The sequence below is a fragment of the Ruditapes philippinarum genome, unplaced genomic scaffold (assembly GCF_026571515.1).
Source record: "Ruditapes philippinarum isolate M1 unplaced genomic scaffold, ASM2657151v2 ctg1363_1_1_1_1, whole genome shotgun sequence".
Lineage (NCBI taxonomy): Eukaryota > Metazoa > Mollusca > Bivalvia > Venerida > Veneridae > Ruditapes > Ruditapes philippinarum.
In genome coordinates, this window is record NW_026855186.1 from 391,213 (window position 1) to 414,308 (window position 23,096).

The following is a 23,096-nucleotide window of genomic DNA, read 5'->3' on the forward strand; positions in this document are numbered from 1 at the left end:
GGTTCTTTATTCAACAATTTATCTTCTCTCTCACTGCCACTTCTCCTCCAGTAAATGGAATCAATCATTGTTATGTCACTGTCTTTTTGTTGGAGATTATAACTAAATTATTGCACCAGTGTGCTGAGCAGTATTCAAGTTTTATATCTTTTAAGTTGAGCAGTTTAGGGCTCTTTTTACAGATCTATGTGTTTAATTGTCTTCTCAAGAAGATTACTGGTACTTTAAAGAATTACTTAACACTGTTTATTGGTACATGAAATTTGTATGAAGTAATAATGATTGCATTTATATTGGCTGGCAATCCCATCACTACAGATTTAAGTTTATCTCTCTATTGGTCAGTCTTGCTCTTTATACTAATTCAGTCTAAGATGGTGTAATTGTGATGCCATTTCTGCTTCTTTACTGAGATTGAGAAATTATGATGGCATATCTGCTAGTAGAGTAAGACTTTTCCAACATTGAGAAATTGTAGTCAAGTGAAATTAGGTTTGTTACAGAATTTCACTCTTGCTTTTCAGCAATGTTCTCTGTGCTAATGTAATCTAAGGTGGTTATGTTAATTATTTTTAGCGATCCAACGCAGATCCGAGAGGGAAGCAAAATTTGACAGTGTGTAATGCATATTCCAAAGGGGGCTGACATTTTACTAGTTTTTACAGAAGGGGTCATGAGTCAATATTTTGCTGATTTTCACAAGTTTTTACATGATATCGCCTAAAAGTTGATGGCCATATCTGATAATCTCAGACAGGGTCCGCATACCATATTTTAACTTACTGTATTTATCTGGATAATACCGATGTTAGCTTTATAAAGTACAATTAGTACAATTCCTTTCGGGTATAATAAACAAGGATGAAATTATGTCATAAAAGTTGATAGGGTGTGAACAAGTAGGTCTGACGTTTATGTCATAATGTGGTAATGTTAAATTTTTATATCAATTTTACAGCGCAGATTGTGTCACGATATAAAAGGGAATGTTTGAGTTTTAATGTCATTAAAATGCTAACAGGTTTGTCATAAAATCATAATTGTGAAATTCGAACAGGTGTAAAAATCTTTGGACTGGTTGAAAAATATTTACATTGATATTATGGATATGGCTAAAACATTGAAATAAGCTTGCTGACTTGAGAAAAAACATAATTTTTATCAATTTTGTAATACAGGTTATTTGTTTACAAATTCTGATCGATACTAAACTGAGATCTTTAAGTTTACTGATTATCAACGAGCATGATTTAAATGAAGGAACATTTAAGTGTTTTCAAGTCCTTCAAGTCGTGTAAATAGATTTCTCGTGAAACTTTTATGATTAAATTAAATCCTCCGCAATAATAATCTTAAAATTTTCAATATCTGAACCACATGTGATTGGTAATTGTTTGAGTTTCAGGTAAAAACGCGCATCCGTCACCAGCTGTTCCATGTTGACTTTTTATATTGCCGAGAGCCCTCTTTGTTCGTAATGGCCCGCCATTTATTTAATCGAAACCTAATATTTATACTCCTTACATACTGAGAGTGCTTTGCTTTCCATTTCGATTGATTAGAAGAGTATGGTTATTTCCCGGCAAATTTTCATTGTCGTCTTTTTCAATTTATCGTGATGATGTGATTTTTGACATCTAAAAAGGGCCAGTGGACAATATAATGGTATCATTTGTATCTGGAAAAAAAACAACCTTGTCATATTTCGTGATAAAGTATTTTGTATCAAGTTCAGTTGACTTTTTTTTATCTTATTTCTGGATCAGTTTTCTGTATACAGTATTCATTAAAGACTTAATATGTTAACAGTGCCTCTTTATACTTTGTGTCAAACTACTTTTACTTTATAAAGACGATCCTAATCTGCTAATTATCGCATAGGGTGTTAAATTTGCGATTGCGGTTAATTTTGTTTTTTTGTTACACTAATGATAAGTCACCTGTGGCCCTCTCTGACATGCCATTGTCAGTCATGACCATTGGTACGGATCACAGTTTTGTGATTTTACAAAGATCTAATTGTTTGGAAAAATTGTGATTTTAAGGAATTTTTACTCGTCAACTTACTATAGATCTGATATAGATAAAGTACTGTGACCATTGAATGAATGTTTACTGATTTAGAGATCAGACAAGATTTTGTAATTTAAAGGTTTAAATTATGTTTCCTGAACTGGCCTTTATTAAAGAATGTATTTATTTACAGTCATCTTCTTGTCCTTATCCTGCTGAATTTCTTTAACAGACTTGTCCAGTTTTTGGAACTGCTCATTGTCAATTTTGAGGATATTAAGATACTGTCAGTCAACAATAATGAATAGAGCCTGGTCAGATTGCATGGATGTTAAGTCTGGCCTGGCTTTATACTGGTGGCAAATGCTAATTAATTATGATAACTTTTGGTTCAAGCAAGTTAATGGGTTAATAAAACTTTGAGAAATAGTTATGGCAATCTCCTGGATAATAATAATAGACCCCTTTGTATATTTCAGAATTAAAAATTGTATATAATACACTATAGGAAATGGAATGAACCTTATATGTACTCCTGGTTTAAGACCCTGGGGTCTATTGAAAGCTATATGGTCTTCACTTGAGGTCAGAAAAACCTGATTTGTGTTTATAAATTGAAAAAACCTTGCCAAGTTTATGCTTTTTGCATTATGCACCTTGTTTTACTGAAACATAAATTTGTAATTACCATATGTTTAAATAGTTAAAATGACAGTATCTGATACAGTAAAACTATAATGTGACTTACTAGATATAACATCATATCTAGTTTAATAATAAGTCACATAATAGTTCATGTTAAATGTCCCATTTTTTAATGCCTCTAGATCTAGTAACTGTGCTATTCTGGTAAGAATTCTGTTTAATGTTTGTGTATATCTTTGTCAATATTTGTCTCTTTAAGTCATATACATGGTACTTATTTTGTCATGATTGTCCAGTGGTGGTATATGTAAGGACCTTATTTACCTCAACTTTCCCTGTATCACTTCTGACCTTAGCTTATGTTTTTAAATAAGATACAAGCTGTAAAAAATATATTATAGAAGTTACAACATCATTAGGTTTCATAGTAAAATCATCATAAATAATAAAATCATTAAGTAGTTGCATGGCTAAGTGGGTAACATATCAGACTAGTAATTCAACAATTGCTGGCCACATTTGTTCAAACCCTCTTTTTCTTGAGCAAGAAAATTTACACTTGTTGCTCAGTACTGGTTAGTTCAAGGGAAAGGATTCAAGAGTTTGTGGATAAGCTCCCCCGGATAAGCTTATAGCTTTCTACACAGTCAAACTAAAAACAGTCTGGAATCATTAACATAGCTTTTTGGTGCAACAGACTGGGCTATTTGGACAGCAAAGGGGTCTAGTCATATTGCAGGAGTGTGCTTGCTGGCTTGGATCTATATTGGTGGCAGGTCATTATCATTGATCAATGCCACTTGAAGTCTTTAAAACATGCTTACTTTCAAGGAAATGTATAATCATATGAAACACAAAATTTTACAGGTGAAATCTTCCCTGAATTCTTTAATAACTGACTCTTTGATACCAGAAAAATAGGTAACTTTACTAAAGGTAAGACATAAGCCATTATATAACAGTTTGAGCTGATATCATCAAAGTTCCATAGGGGCATTTCAACTTGACTATTTGAGAAAGAACTTTCAGGCTTTTGTGTGCTACCTTATGCACATACATTGTATATGCCTTATTTTGGAATATTGAATGTAGTTCAGCAGAAGTCCTACATGCTAGAATGTGTCATCCCTTACTGGATAGTGGTTCTGATAGTTGCTCAATGAAATACTCTAAAATAAATATTATGAATGAGTTATAAAGCATTATTATTTTGAGAGTGCTGACCTTAAAACAATAATCAAGACACAGATCTGTTACTAATGCTCATTTAAAATATATGATGGAAGTAACACAAGTTTTCTGCAATAGTTTATCATATGGAAATCAGAAACTTGCACAGTGAAAATTTTACGAAATAATGTAAATACTTAAATAGCCCTGTGTTTTGAATGGTTAACGTCTGCAGAAACAGTTTATATATTTTGTATGTGTTTAAGCATCATCACCAAGGCAACAAACACAACTGAAGATAGAAATGATGAGAATTATTATGTACAGGTCTGTTTTTACATCTTTCCTGATCATTAGGTAGGGAGGGAAAATAATTTTCAATGTTACACAGACCAGTGATGCCCCATGTGAGATTTACCTGTAACACTTGGTAATACTTCATGCATATTAGCTCAATTTAAACATGCTAAAATCATTGTTTTGCTGTCCTTTTCTAATAATTATATGGTCCTTCTAGTCTACAGCGGATAATGCTCAGCATATCCAATGAAATTTTGTTGGATGATTAAATCAGGTTCAGTACTTTTTTCAAGGTCGACAAAACGCTTGAAAACTACAACAATTTTGAGCCATGAAATTAGGTAAATTTTGATAAAATTAGTTGCAAGAACAGCCAATTTGTGAATTTGATTGATTATTGACAACATTGTTGGAAAATTACTTGTAGGTATTTCCAGACTGTTTACCAACCATTTTAGATAATTGACTTCTTGTCTCTACATGGTCATGCTTCAAACTTTGTTAACATCAGCATTTAGAGTAAATTAATAAAATTTGTAAAAACGTTTTGGAATGAAGGTCCCTGGCATAATGATATTCCCCTGTTGTTTCTCTGTCTACAGAATTATAATGCAATATCTCTTTTTCTTCGGAATACAATGCCAAAAGGAATTCTCCTCAGCCAAAAATGTATTCCTAATTTATCAAATTTAGTGAAGTAGCTTTAATACTACTTGAGATGTTTAATAATGTGTTAGGAGTTATGTCAGAGTAAGTTTGCCTGAAGATGACAGTCACTGTACTGTTTGTTATATAGAGAAGAAAAGTTGTAGCATTGTTACATGCAGTCTGTCTATAATTTAGGCATGTACAGTAATCCTAGTACATTGTCCACTGTTCTTAAAATATGGTAAGAACTGTCATTATGGCAAGGGTAGGGGATCTGTGCCACCAGCCAAATTGTATTTTTTTTTCACTAGTTCATGCAATAAAATCATAAATGCAATTTCAAGCAAATGGGAATAAGTTGGTGTATGGCGCTTGTCAAACCCTTAGCCTGCTTGGGGCATCATTGCAGACCAAGCATAGTCTGGCAGCACAAAGCCTGCTTGGGGCATCATTGCAGACCAAGCATAGTCTGGCAGCACAATATTGTGCCATTTTATCATGATCTGCACTATTGGCAATACAGTCACTTCTTTTTTTGAAATCTTCACTAAAATGATTAATGGTTTTGTACAAATTGAAAGATGCACAAGTCCATTTAAGATGGCTGCTGGCTAACAAGAAATAGTCCTTGTGTCAGTACAACCTATACTTCTATAAAATAAATAGTTAAAATTTGCCACAATATTTGTTGTGCTAGTCTAACTATCATTAAAGAATAGTTTACAAATTATTAGCTTGTCATACAGAAGGTATGTAGACATGTTTCTTAATTGGTTGACATTGGTAGGTTCTTTATATTCCTTTTGATATCATTATGTTTCCCTTGTGAATTATAACTAACTAAAAGAGGAAATACATAAATACAATGACTTGGCAGATATACTCTTTGTTATCAATACCGGTATGTTTTCTGCAGTCATAATCTTTCTTAAATTATGTCTTTTAAGTTATAAATTAACTTTGGCTTGATTTCCTAAATTGATGTGTAGCTAAGTTATAAATTAACTTTAACTTGATTTCATTAATTGATGTGGCTAATTGAATTGAAAATATAGATCAATAAGAATCACCAAGGTCTTACTATTAAATCTTTTTAGATTGTCAGCAAATTGAACTTTTATCATGAAACCTGCTTTTAAGATGTCCAGAGATAATCTAGAAAGGTCATAAAGGCTATAACCATTTGGGTGTTAGCTGGTGACAGTAACAACAAATCTGTGCCACAACGGTCAAGTGACACTGGCCAGTCTGGACATATTTGCAGCCTGATCAAAATTATTCTGTAAGAAGTTCTGTATTTATATTTTGACATGTTACTTATTGACAAGTGTTTAAATTCAAAGCTGGACAAGTGCATTGCACATCAACTGACCTACTCATAGAGTTTAATACTTATATGGGTAGCAGAGAGAAAGCATTCCCAAACTGTAACACCACACTGATATATATGTTTTTATCATTACTATTACTGGCTACATTCTTCAAGTGTTATTTGTCTTATAATGGTTACTACTTGTTTAGAAATAGTGATAATTAATCACCATAAAGAAACAATGCTTAATTATATAGAATTTTATTGTCCTTGCGAATTAATTTATTGTATAGTTAAGCTGAGGACGCAAATTGAAAGAATATCACTTTTTGCATAATGCTTTTGCAACCAACTTAAAAAATGCTATCCATACAATTATTTTGTAATTGAGTTTGAGGTTATTTTGTTTTTTCTCGAGGAGATTTGTACAATCTTTTGATTGCATGATTGTATCACCCTTTGTACCAATTCTATTTTGACAAGTAACAAAAAACAACTGTGAAAAATAAATTGGCTCCATCAATGTTGTATGCCAATTGGATGATTGTAAAGTATTTTAGACAAACTGTGAAACATTCTTGTATGCAATCTTGGTAGAATTTTGACAGTGGTAACCCCCTAAAGATAATCTAAATGTTTGTTTGGCTCTATCTGTTAAACTATTAGTGAAGAAAGAATGTGGAATTAAGATAGTATCAGTGAAAGCTAAAGCAGCAAGATGAAAATCTATGCTATTAATTGAACAATTCATGTTTTGTGATGTCAGGTTTAATGTGGAATTATATCCCTATAAGTTTTTTGGTGAGTCACTTTCATTATCTCATATTTCTGAATTTTAATTGTCAAATTATTGAAGATGAAAAAAAAACCAGCATGTGTATGATAAAGGAATTATTGCATATTTGTCAATTTTCATTCTTTTCTCTTTCAATTTAAATGCCAAATATTAAACATATAAAAAAAATAACATAAGTTACAGACTTTCGACTTTATTATTGTCATTTTGTATACATGTATAAGAATGAGTTTGAATCAAAAGTCTTAAAAGTATGTATTTATTGCAGTGTAATATATGGAAAAATGTTGCTGGAGTTTTTCTCAATGCAGAATTTTCAGATACCCTAACTCTATATAAATATACAACACTGTCAAAATTTCTTTTCAACTAAATTAAAGTTTCATCCATTAAATATAGCTATGAGAACTTTGTACTATAATGACTATTTGGCATCAAAGTATAATATTCTTGATGAGTACAGAGACAGTTCTAATGAGACATTAGATGTGGTAATCGTAACATTTCCCAGCTTCCTAATGTCACTTTTTAATAGAGCTGAAGTAATGTTATTATAAGGAAATGCAGAAAAATATATTTAAGCTGTGATGACCTTGACCAAATCAGTCTGAAACTTTACTCAAAGATGACCTTGACCTAATCTGTATGAAACTTTACTCAAAGGTTACAAGGGCTGTGATGACCTTGACCTAATCTGTAAAGGTTACAAGGGCTTTGGTGACCTTGACCTAGTCAATCTGAAAATTCACGCAAAGGTTAAAAGGAGGACCATGAAAGTTACCAACACACCAAACCAAATATCTAAGATAACCAGCCCTTTTAATAAAGGTGTTGTGAGAAAAGGTAAAAGTGTAGGTAAAAGTGTAACACATGACAGAAGGACATGTAGTCAGAGCTGACACAATTATAGTCTTCAATGTGAAAAAAGTTTTTTTGAAAGGAGTGTTATAAATTGTGGGAGGAAGATAAAAGATTATGCTAAATTTACTGATCCATAAAAGATTATACTAAATTTGCAGGGTATAAAACACTTAAAGGGGACTAATGAAAGCAGTATAAATAAACATAGTTTGCATAATGTGGACATGGTTTAATGTAGCTTGAATGATAAATGGTGTAACAAAGACTGTTATCTTACTGTATAATGTAAGAGAGTAGAGAAAGGGGATGACTTATAATAGAGGAACATCAAAGCATAGATGGTTGGGGAGATAATTGTAGGTTTATTTCTATAAGGAAGATAATGTTGTTAGCACTGGACATGGTCCTTTATTGACCTAGTGTGAGATAACAATAACTGATCAAGCTTAGTAAAGAAGACCATTAAGATAATGTAACCATCAGATGTGTTGTTATCTGTTCCATTTGTCGTGACCAATTATTACTAAATATCAAAGAGTTTAACCCTTTGCTCTCCTATAAGCTTATGTAGTTGAGTTGCCCTACTTTGAATTTGGGACTTGTTAGTTTTTCTGGTGAGTCTTTGAACAATTTTAGATATTAATATGGAGGTCACAATATGAAACTTTTAGTGGTAAACTGCAATTGGTTCTTTAGTTTTGTACAGGTAACAAAAAATGCAGCTAAAAATACTCCCAGGGAGTTCACAAAGTATTTAAAAACTAATTTGTAAATTGACAAGGACATGTATGTATAATCTACTTTAAGGTTTTTGCTTATATATGCAATTACATTATATTTCAAGTTTCAATCATTACTTTGTCAATGTTATTTATAAATATTTAAAAATAACTACACATAACAATTTGCACTTTAAAGGGAGATCACTCTGTAGCAGTATGAATAGCATTGTACTCCTTCTTTATATCATTATTTGTACTGAATTACTTGTAAACAAACATACAGATATGCATTAAATGCATTTTAAAATCAGAGGTATCGAGTGTCATAGATTTAAAATACATTTAAAATAATTTTTATCATCAGACGTATATTGTTATCAGATTGAAATTTGATCTGAATGTACTAAACTTTATAGAAATAATATCTGCATCATTGAAACTTTATGGAGACATAATTTGACCGTTTTATATCGTTTTATATTATAGTTATTGAAGGATATGAGGGGGTCATCTTTCAGTTTCAAGTTGCCTCATATAAATTTTTTTGGTATCATCACTTATAATCAGACATGTTTACTTTCGGGCCAAGGATTGTACAGAATTTTTACAACGCTGGGTAAAAGTGTTTGTTGAGGAATGACTATTTATCCACAGATCCCTATCTCTGACATGTTGAGAGTACTTGAAATTGTTCACAAAGTTTGCTTTAGACTTAAAGGATTATTTGCGGATTCTTCACTAATTCCTATTGGTCAGTTTACAAAGACACGCCGTTACGATTTGCTTTAAGATGATGCAGTGTATGTAGGTATTTGAACGTAAGATTAGATCAAATGGTTAGTGCGGGGATTAAACTGCTTGTATGTTTGAAGAGAAATGATTTGATACCCTTGATACCTGCTGGGGTATTAAGGACGCCGGTGTTTTAATTGATCGCAAAAAGTTGCATCAAATTGTGCAAAACATTTCTTTAATCGGGCCGGACAATAAAGTCGGTGAATGAAAAGATTATGTTCAAGTGTTTTTTTGCGTGTCTTGAATACAAGACAAGTTTTCGGTCAACTAGTGAAACTCTAAAATAGTTTTTTGTTAGTTTTAAATGATTTGTTTATTATCTCGTGTAGATTAAATTGTGGCTGGCTACAAGAATTGGAAAAGAAAATTGTGGATTTATATTTTGAATTATATATCAGGTTTAATTCATTAAGCATTATGCAAGGACAAAGTCAATTATGTGATGGAAAGCAGGCTAAATGTCATTTGTAAGTAAAAGATTAATTACTGTATACTAGTATTATCATAGAAATAGTTAATTTTAGTTGTTATTTTTGTTGGTGAATATTTAACACCTACCATGCTTTGTATTTTAAATGTACTCATATCTCCTGATACTGCCAGCCCATCTTGTGAGTGTTATTGGCAGGAATATCAAACTGGACAAAAACTTTACTTAGGAAAAAATTGTGAAATATGAAGAAGACTGACAGTGCCATCTGATCATGGTCTGCACTGGTCGCATTTTGGTATTTTACCGACAGTTTGCAGTCAGCATGCATTGTGTTAGTTACCATTGGTTTTAGTACATTATAGTTTTAGCTGGTTTAATTTTGAAGTTTAATCTGAAGGGTAAAAATAGGGGCATTAATATTATGTAATGAACAAAATTGATGTAAACTGGTAATAAATTATACATATAAACTTGTAATATAATTCATATATCCTGGCTTGTTAAGTCAGGAAGGAGGTGTTAAATTATATAATGACAGGTTTATCACTGTCTTTTGAAACAAGATCTTGTATAGTTTTTGATAAAAATCTAGCTTTTATTGTGTACATGCACATACATAATGTATACATTGAAATATGATATTTATTATCTAAATTTATCTTAGTGAAAATCTTAATCAGTGTTTGTTTCAACTGTAACCTTTACTGTTTTATAGGATAACTGCATAAGATAATTAATTTGTAAATAATTAATGTATATAATTATAGTTGATATTAATTTAAAAAAGTGGGAAAAGAATCATCAGTCCCAAAGTTGGCCTCTTTCAATGAAAACATTTCATGTCCCTTAATGTAGTGGTAATAAAGATAAGTACAATTCTGTTGGAATTGTTTATGGAAAATGACCAATTAGCGCCTTAATTGGTGTTTATGTGAAGGTAGCTCCTGAAGTCACTAGCTTATGATGAGGTCTCTTTTCTTTGATGGTGAGTTCATGTATAATGCTAACTTCACTTAAAGCTTATTTAAGACTTCTTAGAAGTCAACCTCAGTTAAATTGAATGTTATTATTCAAATAAACCTAGATATGAATTTATTTTAGTTTAAGACTTGCTATGCAGAAAAGTACTTGGCTATACACCTGCTGTTAACCAAAAAAGCGTTGTTTCACATCTAGACGCCACATGGCTTCAGATTAAAGGATTACGAAGGTACCTGTGCCTTGTACCACATAGTATAACAAGGGATAATCTCCCTGATCATCTGTCTTTAGATATACTGGTAGATAGTGAACTACCAGCTATTGTTGTATGATGGGAAAATATATGTTTTCACAATGACCCCGTTTTCTGTTATTTTGACCAGCTTAGTCACTGTGACTCGGAGGCCGTGTTAATCTTGAACATGCTAAAAATTTGTAATGGATTTACCCTTCTTTGAATTTGGAACAGTCCATTTTAATTTTTAGGGATTTCAGTATTAAAATACAAAAAAATTGAGCTACCAGCAGTATAAAGTCTGGCGAGACTGCACAGATATGCGGACTCGGGCCTGGCTCTATACAGATGGCAAAGGCTAAATCACTTGTGTTTACAGCAGGGTATATATATGGGATCAAGCTTTGTTGCTTTCAATTCTATTGTATTAGCAAAATTCTTGTTACTACTCGTCTTTTTCAAATAAAAGACATCTTTGTCAGAAGTTTTAATAAACAAGTCATGACCTTTAATTAGTAATCTATTAATTTAATAAAAACATAAAGGAGGAAATTATGCTAATATATTGTAGTACTAATAAAGTAGAATATAAAGGGAGATAAATATGTTGTTCTTTCATTAAAATAAATGGTATGAATGATTTAAATTCAATCGGGATAAAAGAACTTTTTCATTGTGTATGTAATAAAAGAGAAATGAAAAAAACAAAGTAACCATCACCAATACCTTCAGGGAAAAAAAAGCAGCAACAAAAAAACCCCCTAAAAACAGCAACACAAAACAGAAAAAACAACAAAAAATCCCCCAGAAAAATTAAGCATTTAAAACTTTATTTTAGTAAGCAATAGAAAAAGATATGTAGATATAAATAGTCATATTGATTACATCGTTGTGTCTTACTTGCATGCCCTTGAATTCTTATTTAAATATGAGACCTAGGCTAATTAATAGACGTTTTTGTGCCAGAAATTGGCATTTTAAGATCTAAAATGAAATGAAATGCCAGTCGAAGGTCAACATAAGACAGATTGCTTTACAGAAAATTCTAAATTCTTTAATTTGTTTATGGGTTACCCATAGTGTACCCATAGTGTGTCAAGGTATTAGGAGTTTCATTTTACATTGACTAGATCAGATGATGAATTAATTTATCAATGCGTTATTAATGGTATTGTCTAATTATCTGCCCAACATGATTGAGCAGAATTCAATAGGTATCGTTTAACATCATATTATCTATTAGAGTTTTGGAATGTCTTGATATCTAAGTTTAGGAATGTCGAGATAATTAAGAAATATGGTATGGCGGTAATGCATTGGTGCTAGGCAGGCTTCAGAAGAGTTAAATAATTATAATTGTTAATATAAATAGATTTTAGAAAGAAAAATTTTGGTTTTGGAAGGAATGAAAAAAACCCAACTTTTTAATACCCAATAGGAAATGAGGATGATCACCAAGGACACAGGTCATCAGGGACAAATACTTCACTTAACTTCCCATGCCCTCTGCACTTTGACCTTTGTAATCGGAGATGTTCAAATACCAGTAGACCTTTTAATTATATTTTAGCCAAAGTTTTACATTGTCCAGATATGAATGTACTGCCCTCTTGGCTTATAAAATTTAATTTTATTAGACTTTTATGGTTGGTTTTAAACTTAACATGGGATACACCTTTCTCTAACATAGGACGCCTTGTATTTCCTTCCGGAGGGTTTATTTTGTTAGCAAATAAAACTGGTATAACAATAAGATTTTGACTCGCAAAAAAAATTGAAAAAGTGTTTGTTATTGATATATACCTTTCATAAAAGTAACGTAATAAAAGTCATTCTGGTTAGTGCGATAGTTATTTCACGTTCTTGTTTATTTGCTGTTATGGGGGGATTTTAAAAGTTTAATAAATGATACGGGGTGACATGTCGGCTTACGCAAGTGTTAGTATGTTCATAATAACTGTCAAACTATATTGTTCACTCTGGACAACTTTCTTTAATGTGAGATGTCATTCAACGAGGTTATTAATTGTGCAAACATTCCCGACTTCTATACCATATCGCAGGGCTTATTAAAGAGATTGTGTAATGTTTATTGTCATATCAGTTTGGGGCTCTGGCATCGATCCAGCTAGTTTTGAAATGAAGAAATTATTTTATTTATTTGCTCTAATTGAAATTTACCCTCTCCACAATTGGTAGGCAATTTGACCTCCATTAAATTATTTTGATATGAAAACCTGAAGTAGGAGTTGAATAGAGATTTCACGTAAACATGACAAATACACCACGTCCATGCAATCTCTGCCAACAATTTTGTTATTAAAAGTAACGGAAAAATGTTAAAAATGATTGAAAAGAAACAAAGTTTTATTTATTACAATGTTACTGTTATGTTCATTTAGATTAATTTTCACTTTACGCCAGTGTTATTGAGATGCGGTTATTTGATTTTTTTAAAGTATTAAAAAGAATTTGAAGGCAGAATTAAAGATACCAGTAATTTAAATTCTGTTCTTTTTTAATATAATAAAGAAACAGAAATTTTTTGTAACAGTAAGTAAATGATAGACAAACCATTTAAAATAATTTGTTTTTAGGGTAGGTATAGCTTTATAATGAATATATCGCCACTTTTAAGTACAGTAATGGGTTAAGTGCTTCTAAATTTAATAGGAGTTTATTACCAGTTATTGCACTAAGGTGAAACATGAAAAGAGAGCCTTGAAATGTTACAAATGGCTTTCAATATTAGTCACTCATTATAATTATGCAACTTAGATAAGTTATATAAATAGCAAGTTAATTATTCTTAGATGAATAAAGTTTAGGACAGCAGTTTATCAGTGCACATTCTTATTGGTTCCATTTCTCGGTGATTGTCTATTGCCTGCCAACTTCTACAGGAAACCAAACAAATATCTTGGATAATTATTGTTGAAAAAAGACCATAAAGATCTCCAATGATTAAAGATAAACAATCATAAAAATAAAGTTCAACAAATCTCACACACTGCCTTTTTTTTACGAACAGGGGTAAAAACAGCATTTCCATGGTAACGTAAAGGTAACAACATTTAACAACTGCTTCGGAGATAACGGATGAGAAAAACAGTTGCATGATTGTTTTCCAAATCATACACCAATAGAAAATACATACGTTTTATTTAGTAGTTTTATATCAATTTTATTACAGTTATACTTATATCAACTAAGAGATGTCATTCGGTTCAGACTGGGTGCTGTGATCTCTATATATAACAAAAAATTCAAAGGTTGGAAAAAAAATCAGCCCCCAAACTGGTTATGTTAAACATAAGCCATATTCCAGCAGAGTTGTTGATTGATGGATTAATTTTGTTTTTTATAGACTTAGAAAATATACACCTTGTAAAAAAAGAAATGGTAAAAGATTTGTTTAAGAATTTGAACAGGCCAAGAGCGTTATTACATTTTCAACAGGAAGTACTGTTAACAATAAATATGACATATTTTGACTTGGTAAGATTTTAGTTAGCAATTTAGAGACTATTGGAGAGGCATGTCATTGTGCTAAAAAAGTTGTTTTATGTTGTACATGAAATGAATATCAGGTAAATTCATGCCATGTCAAAAAGAAAGTGAAATCTTACAAACTCTTGTATGAGAACCCTGATTTAAATGACATGCTGTTGGTCAAAGTTGTTAAAAATAAAGTCCTTTATGTTTGCTTAGAGTCAAGACCAAGTTACATAATTATTTATTATGCAAACCTAGTGGTAATATGTTTATTAATCGGCCCACCTGAAGCTCACACTAAATGAGAAGTAATTTTATTTATTGAAGTATTATAAGTACTGTGGATACAGAAATGACTTCAATTTCCAGGAGAAACAACTAACTAGATCTTCAGTGGTTACTTTTGTTTTTAAAGTCTCATCTAAAAGACTGTATTATAATTCTTGTCTGTAATTTTTGTTGGAAAAGTCTGATTAAACTCCTGGTCTACTGATTTATATTCGAACCATTGGACCGACTGCACCCACACTATAGACTCAATGTAACTGATAGACTGCTCAGTTTTGATACTAAATTTAAATATTTCACATTCATTGTTAAAAATTAATAAAATCTCGTATTGTACAGGCCATATTGTACTATATACACTTGCTTTGACATTGCAACAAACGTTATGCACTGACATTTGTATAGCACTGTGTTTCTGTATCTCTTATGTATCATTTTCATGCAGTTGGAGGATTTGTTTCTGTAGAACCATACTGTATTACTGGGCATCAGCTTAATTTGCAACAAAATGTCATCATTGAAAAAGTTGTCACACTTGAGAATTATTCTAACATTGCACAAATTAAAATTTACTCTTGACTAGAATAATTTAATATTGATTGTCGTTAATTTCATTACTTAATTGCAATACAGAAATATGTTAAACCATGCCGCTTACTGAAAGCCTGTCAGAGAGCCTCGTCGGAATCCAAGCTTCTATATTTCAGATAGCAAGCAATTTTATTATTGGTCTGCATAATTTTTTTTTTATAAAATACATGTAGTAAAAATTATCATGTGTGCATCAGGGAGAAATCTGGATATTTCATCTCTAACCTTCACTTATCTATACGGATCTGTGAAAATTACAGGTTGAAATAATTGTTAATAAATCAAAGGGAGAGAGATTAATTTTTTCATCCCAGAAAATAGGAGTTCACCAAATTATTCCTAATCATTTAATTGATTAAGTAATAATTTATACTGATAACTCTGGCATGTTTGCCTTCCCACCAGAATTTTACAGGTGTAAATTCTCCCAACTCTTCTCAACATGCCTGGAAAAAAAGAAGGTATTAAGATAATTGCAAATTTTTCTTCTTTGATAAATCCCGAAAGTAATTTCACATGGGGTTTAATTACTTGTGATTATGTTTGATATATTTTTATAATGCCATTTTAGCCTGCCTTTGTAATCAAGTAAATTGCAGAAAGGTTATTTAATAGTAAAAGTATGATCTACTTAGGTATCACTATGAGAGGCTAATCTGAGTTCTAATTTTGAAGCATTTTTCCCCATACATTGTTGTTGTTTATCATTAGTTATATATGATGTTTTGATGATCCACATCTTTTTCAACATCTAGATACACTGAAGTCCAAATTCAAAACACAGGGTAGTACTCATTACTGAATATTATACAGAATAATCAAATTAAAGTATTTAAATGTTTATAATGAAAATCTGAGCCGTTATTTTGATTATGACCAGCATGTCCAGTTATCATATTTTAGTATGAGGATAAACATAATTGATATTGTCTTGTCAATATCTGTTACTAATTGATAGTTAGTTTAACCAATTAGTACCCAATGAATTAATTTGTTCATGAGAAGTCAATCACCTTTAAGGTGCTCATCCATCAACAGATTGATACAGCAGAGTCTACATTCTCTCTGGCACTGATTAATTGATCATAATTGAATAAATGTACTGTGGCCTTACAAGGTCAGCAGTTACAGTGCCAACTTTGGACAGAGTTATTTCTGATATCTGAGGTTGACACCCATACAGTTTGCGATAGGTTTGAAATGATAATAAGACAAAATAGAAGACATTTCTAACCATTTAGATGCTTTATATAGTGTGCCTCGGATCTATAAAATTATATTGAATGGATTCTCAAAAACACCTTGTATATAGTGTTAAAATACCAACTTCTTCATTCCATGCCCAGGTTTTATAAAGCTGAAAATGATATTTAATGTTATGTGACCTTAATTTTTTGTATCAACACCTCAATTAACACTTAACCTACCAAAGTACTGTTACATATTTGCCTTGCTTTAAATTCGGATAAGTGCGTTTAAAGTTAAGGACTAATTTTAATATAATTGGGCTTCCAACAGACTAGAGCCTCAGATCAGTCATGGCACCGACAATGCAAACTGGCCTTTCTCTATTCTGATGTCAAGGACTTTAAATCACTTTCACTTCCAGGTTAAATTGTCTGGATGAAATTGTGTCAATATATTTAATTTGTAAATGCTGCACCAATAACCTTTCTTACTAACTGGTGAGTTTATATTGATATATTAATGGAAGTGTTGAGTATATCAAACCTTAATGCCCCACCAGGGAGATATATACTATATATTATATAGCTGTCTGACAAATTATGATGTATTAAACCATGAATATTTCATTAACTTTCGTTTATCTAGGGTGGTTTGTAAAATGTAGAACTGTTTATAAATTTATAGTTCATTTAAACTATGTTATAGTACAATGCGCTTAACACTCTAATTCCTAAAATGTTAAATAATATAACTTTGAATTTTGATGCATCCATAATATATAAGTTTAAAGGATTTCTGTATCAGTATATTTAAAATCAATTTTCCAGCACTTTGCAGCTGCTGCGCGGCTATGCAGAGTGGGCTGCCTTCAAATGATACTTAGCCGGTTTGCAATAAGGTTTCTTATTCACCTATGTCACCTGAGCACCGAAAGGATTCTGTCAGAGTGATGTACATGCATTGGGTTTCATCTGTATTGTAATTCCCAACATGAGTACATGTATACTGTATTAATTGCATAATAACACAGAAGTTATGGTTTAAAACGGAAATTGAAAAGTCCTCACATAACTTAAATTGCCATCAGACACATATTAATAACTGTTTTTTTGTAGGATAAAAATTCACAGATTGAGCTTTATGAAATATACATTTTGAACTGTTACTCATCTTAGATTATTTTCATCACTGCATCTTAAACACAGTGTTAGACAAACAACTTTCCCCTCACCACTGTGGGTTCGAATCCCAACAGGGACTTTAGATTCTTTATGCGAGGAAGGTATCCAGCTAGCTTACAATAAAGCAAAGCGGGGCACCTGAGGTCTTCCTCCAACAGTAAAGCTGGAAAGTCGCCATATGACCCATACTGTGTTGGTGCAAGTATAAATAAATAAAACCAAAAAAAAATCCTACATTAAGAGCTTCAAGCTTATAAATTCTGTTGTGATTTTACTGTTTAATCACTATACTAAGATTTGAAAAAAAATACTGTTATTCATTATCCTGTTTGAACTGTTGAAACTTTATTTTCACTGAGACTCTAACAGACATGCATTCTATCTTAATTAATTTAGCACTATGCCATCATTTCACAAATCTTCCCTTTGAAATAATTTGGCAAGGGAAGTTTGCACACACTGACAAAAAATGAATTGATAAAGAAAGAAAAAAAAGAGTATACTAAATATAAGGTGTATGATATATCAGAAGATAAAAGGCAATCATAAGTTGGGGAGGATGAAGAAAGAAGAACCAGACACATTATGAACTGTGGAGCAGTTAGACCATTATTATGTTTGTCTGTTGGTAATAGGAGTTGAAAAAGTGATGATAAATTACCCCTGGCATTCTAAGATGAGAAGAACCAGATATTTTTCTCCCCCTTCTGTATACATACACACCTTTCCTCATTTACTTTCTGCATTTTAAGAAAAGAAAAAAGAAGAATGGAAAATAAGGGAAGTAGACAGTAATTGTTGGCAAATTTATCTAAAGTTACAACATTAAAAGAAATTTTTGGTACTTTAATAAAGAGATGTATGAATGAAAAGATATTTGTTGTTTACTTTGTTGTTTATTTTGAGGCTTTAAAGATGATGATGCTATTATGAAGATGAAAACTCATTGCAAGAGAAAAAAAGTTCATTTCAAGTTTGATGCCATGTAAAATCCAAAATGGTGATTGTAAAGGGAATTTGACAGATTTTTAAAGATCATTAATATTTAAGTTGAAGATTGCTTTTTTGCCATGATTTTTGTTGTTTTTTCCCCCTAATTTCTGCCATGATTTTAGGTTTTTACCCCTAATTGTTTAGCTTGATATTTGATTTTGTCTGTGTGACATTATATGCAATTTAAAATGCATAGCTAAAAAAAAAATAAACCATGCAGTCAAACAGTTGTAAATGTTACTTTATGTAAATAGTGAATTTGATTTGTTTGGACAAAAGTTAAATTTTTACACATGCTGTAAAATTTTGAAACTGTATTTGAGAAATTCTATGAGAATCTGAGAATGTTAGTCGATGTTCAGTGCACCTTATTTGAATGGCAGACATTTTCAGTATGAAATCTTTGATATTTTCTATCATAAACTTTTCCATTTGACAGGCCTGAAAGGGATACTTGGCAGCATTCATGCATTATTTATGATTTTCTTACACGGATAGCAAGTTTTTCATTGCAGACAGTGACGTGATCCATCGAAGTTATTTCAAAAAGTCCTGATGCAAGTTTGCTGAGAGAGATACATTTTGTATGGAAAATAATTTTATGGTCTTGCATTAATTTAAGCTTGCTGCATTTTCAGTATTGGCAATCCTTGTATTTCTCATAATATTATTCAAGGTGATAAAAAATCACATAATTTCAGACACATAATTTTGTTTTCTTGGCACTGTGCAAACTTTGGATTTAATTCAGATGTAAAGTAAGAATAAAACTTCCTTAGCATCATTATAAATTGATAGGACAATTCCATCTTTCTCTTAAGAATAATCAGTGTCAGCATTGTAACCAGATTACCAATTAAGTCAGAGAAGTAATTTGATATCTTTTTTTAAATTAAAAACAATTAGTTTCAAATTAAGCTAACATTTGTCTAGTTTGTAGCTAATTGGCCAATAAGTGGTATTCATCCTCGGTGTTAAGCTTGTGGCAAACAGAACATTTTCTCCCAGGATATGCTGCAGGAAATAATGTGCCTGTCTTTGGTTGCCAGGCTATTATCAGTGCTCAATAAAACTGAATTATTCTGAATAAGGCAATAAAAGTCAGTGAAATATCAGAGATTGGATTGATAGTTACCAGATCATAGCACTGGAACAATTAGCTATCATATCTCATACAGTGCAAGAGTTCACTCCAGCCTGTAACACTGAGCCTTAAATAACATTGTCAGTGTTTTATTGCAGAATTATACAGTTTTCCTTCCTTTCTATTTCAATCTATGACAAGATTCTTCTCTGAAGTAGCAAAGTTTCCTTGGTGACTGTTTTTTAGTCCGTTTTTGCTGACATCAAGAGCTTATTTGATTACCATGAGCGTCCTTAATCATTTACAGTGACTTTAAGTCCAGGACAATCCTAAAATTTGCATAATGTGAAAATAATTCCTATTGTAAACTTGTTCAGTAATTTCCAAATGTTTATATTGATGAATTTGAAAACTTGAGAATTAAGGTGCAATTGCTAAGATAATTTTTAGCAAATTTGAAGAGTCAAGATTTCTAAGGAAGCATTTGTCAAGCGCATGTAGTTTTGCAAATTGTGTATTTTTACATGTAAATAAACTGAGTTGAATTGTATGATTGGTTGATTGCATGGTTTAAAATTTAAAAAGAAATGGTATGGCCTTGCACAAATGATCAAAATATTTAATTCTATAATTTCATTTTGTCCCTACTTTGTTTGAATATTAAATAATGATGCTTCAAATGAGTATCATAGGGATGATGTATCATTAAAAGGAAAGACAAGTTATAAAAGTAGAAATTCCATGCACCTAGATGTAAATTCCAGAAATTATTTACAAATATAACTCTCCTGATATTTCCTGCATGATAATTTCCTAGTCAAATAAAAGATGCTTGAATGCTTTTCTATTAAAGCAGCACTTTGGGGAGAATTGATGGGTTATATTTATGCTGTTGTGCTTTTAGTACCATTTTCAGGGAGCATGTATTATACATGGGTGCTTTCTCGTCTGGTAAAATCATTTCTAAATGAAAGTTATGAATATAGTAGGGGGACATTTTACTCTGCCAATTCCACAAGATGCATTATAGATTAGTATTGCCCCTCTAGAGACCTATGTGCATAAACGGTGCTCTTGTATTGATGTTTTGTTAAAGCGCATCTTTTGTGGGGATGTTCTATGTATTGTTTTATGTAAGAGAGATCGTTTGTTGGCGTCAGCGTTTTTCCCACGTTTGCTTTTTATGGTCAGGAATTGGAACTTGATTACGATGTAAATTGTTGTTTCTCAGTTGTTCCTGGTAAGTTAATGTTTTATTCAATACTTCACTTGGCAATAATTTTCATTTTGAATACCATAGTTACGGGACCAGGGAGAAAATTTCTTAAAGAAGTTTTATTAAATTGCATTGAAGTGAAAATGTAACAGAAAATTGTTTCTGGTGGGGTGTGTAGGAGAAATTTAATTTAAATTAAGTTTAACCATCTAATTAAAATGTCATGCTTAATTTGTATGCACAATGATAAACTTTCTTTGAATTTGTAACACACAAGTCAATTCATTAACAATTCATTTAAACCCCAGGGATGGGGTGGGGGAGGAGTTTTTTTTGTCCCCACACTGTAAATGTTGTGCTTTTGTTGTCTGTCCCCATGCTGCAGGTGTTGTGGCACCACAATAGACAGGGGATATTTTCAAGGTGTAGTGCAAGGACATTTTACACATGGTGATGTAACCATCTGACTGTCACAACAGGACATGTACGTCTTTCTTTGCCAGGTTTTTAATGATCCAAGAGTCAAAGTCCCTCTAATAACCCCTGTGGGTTAGATCATTGATTTATAATTCACTGGTGCATAACTGTATTGTTATTATTGTAAGGGATTTGAATATAAAAAATGTTTAAAAAATTAAAACACCAAACATTTATAAAAGAGTCTGGTCAGGGTACACTGACCGAATACATTATCATGAAATTTAAGTATTGGGCAAATGGTAAAATGATTGATCCCCAGCTTTATGCAGAGTGTCCTGTTGATGCCAGGGATTGATAGCTGTCTGTCTTGATGAAATATTTGTTTGCCAACGTCTGTAGCCGTGCTGCATTGGGTATGGTATCAGACAAATTGAATCCCATTGCTTGAATAATATAGTTTGCATATATCAATGGTTAAAGTATGATGAAATTGGTGGTGAATTTTATTTTGTTATATTTTTTTTTTTGGAGCAGACCAATCCATAAAGTTATAATGTTACCATGTCACGGAAGACCGATAACATCTGGGGGTAATGTGTGAAAATTGATGTTGAAATAATCAACTGTAAAAAAACATTTTGTACCACAATGCATCACTGTCATATACACCGAAATCTTTAGTAATACAGGGCTATAGGATTAGAAAAAAGATGAATTGAGAGTATAGACTTTTAATGTTCTGAAACTGTCATATTGAAGAATAATATTTATGTTTACTTGTGGTGTAATTTGACAAAAAGGAGACTCCTGATTCAAGTGGGGTAATGTAAACCGCATGGTAAGTCTTTTGTTGATATTGTTATGTAACTTTAAAATGGGTTAAAAACTTCAGATTGTATTTAAGCATGGATCAGACATGATAATTTTATGTTCGAAATATTTGAATATTAATAAATATTATAAAGGTATAGAAATTTGCAGTGTTATGGATTTCACAATGTGTTTAGGTGAATTCCTGAATTACAATTCTGAATGCTTGGCTGTCTGTGTTTAATGATTAATATTTATAGATGTTTTGAAATGTGATTTTAAGGACATGCTTAAATATCATCGGTTAAAAATTTATGAAAAACTAGTATGGCTGCTTAAAGGTGGCTTTAAAAGTGCAAATAATTTTAGTTGGAGAAAAATTTGATCTTTCTTGTAGCTTTTTTATGATATGTAAATGTTTGGATGTTCGCCCGTTGATTTTATGGATCTTTTCTCCATTAATAGATCTTTTTTTCAATATAAATCTCTTAAAAGTTCTATAATGCACACGACATATTTATCAAACAGTGTCTTTTTCACACCCAGTCAGTTTAATGTGTTAATTTTCATATATTTCATGGTTCATGGACCATGGCTTAATTATGGCAAACATCCACACTTCATATTTTGAAATTCACCCTCATTTTCCAGTTTTTTTATTGAATGAATTTATGAAGATAATTCATTTTTTGTGGGGTCATGAACTCTTTATTTATTGTATACCATATATAAAATTCAGTGTCTCTTGAAAAAACAAACCAGCTATAAAAGAAATTTTGATGACAGTTTTTGATAAACATTACTTTGATTGGTCTATTCTGCAGCTGACATATTTTGAAATTATGACTGATGTTATGTTCTCCCATCTTTCATTGTCAAAAATCCTTGTAAAAATATTTTCATTTTTGCAATGTACAAT

The 23,096-nt window shown here is 31.5% G+C and overlaps 1 protein-coding gene across 3 annotated transcripts in view; it reads left to right on the plus strand.

Annotated features, from left to right (window-relative positions):
* Window positions 1–23,096, plus strand: part of LOC132742383 (prickle planar cell polarity protein 3-B-like) — a 60,168-nt gene that overhangs the window by 2,877 nt on the left and 34,195 nt on the right. Inside the window, exon 1 of one of the 3 annotated variants that reach the window (XM_060730772.1) lies at window positions 9,492–9,729. The exons of 1 other annotated variant lie outside the window; for it this stretch is intronic. In XM_060730772.1, coding sequence (XP_060586755.1) covers window positions 9,680–9,729 — 50 coding nt within the window. In that variant the 5' untranslated portion in view covers window positions 9,492–9,679. Of the gene's footprint in view, window positions 1–9,491; window positions 9,730–22,065; window positions 22,206–23,096 lie in introns of those variants that run through there. One more of the 3 variants, XM_060730773.1, reaches the window with a different exon arrangement.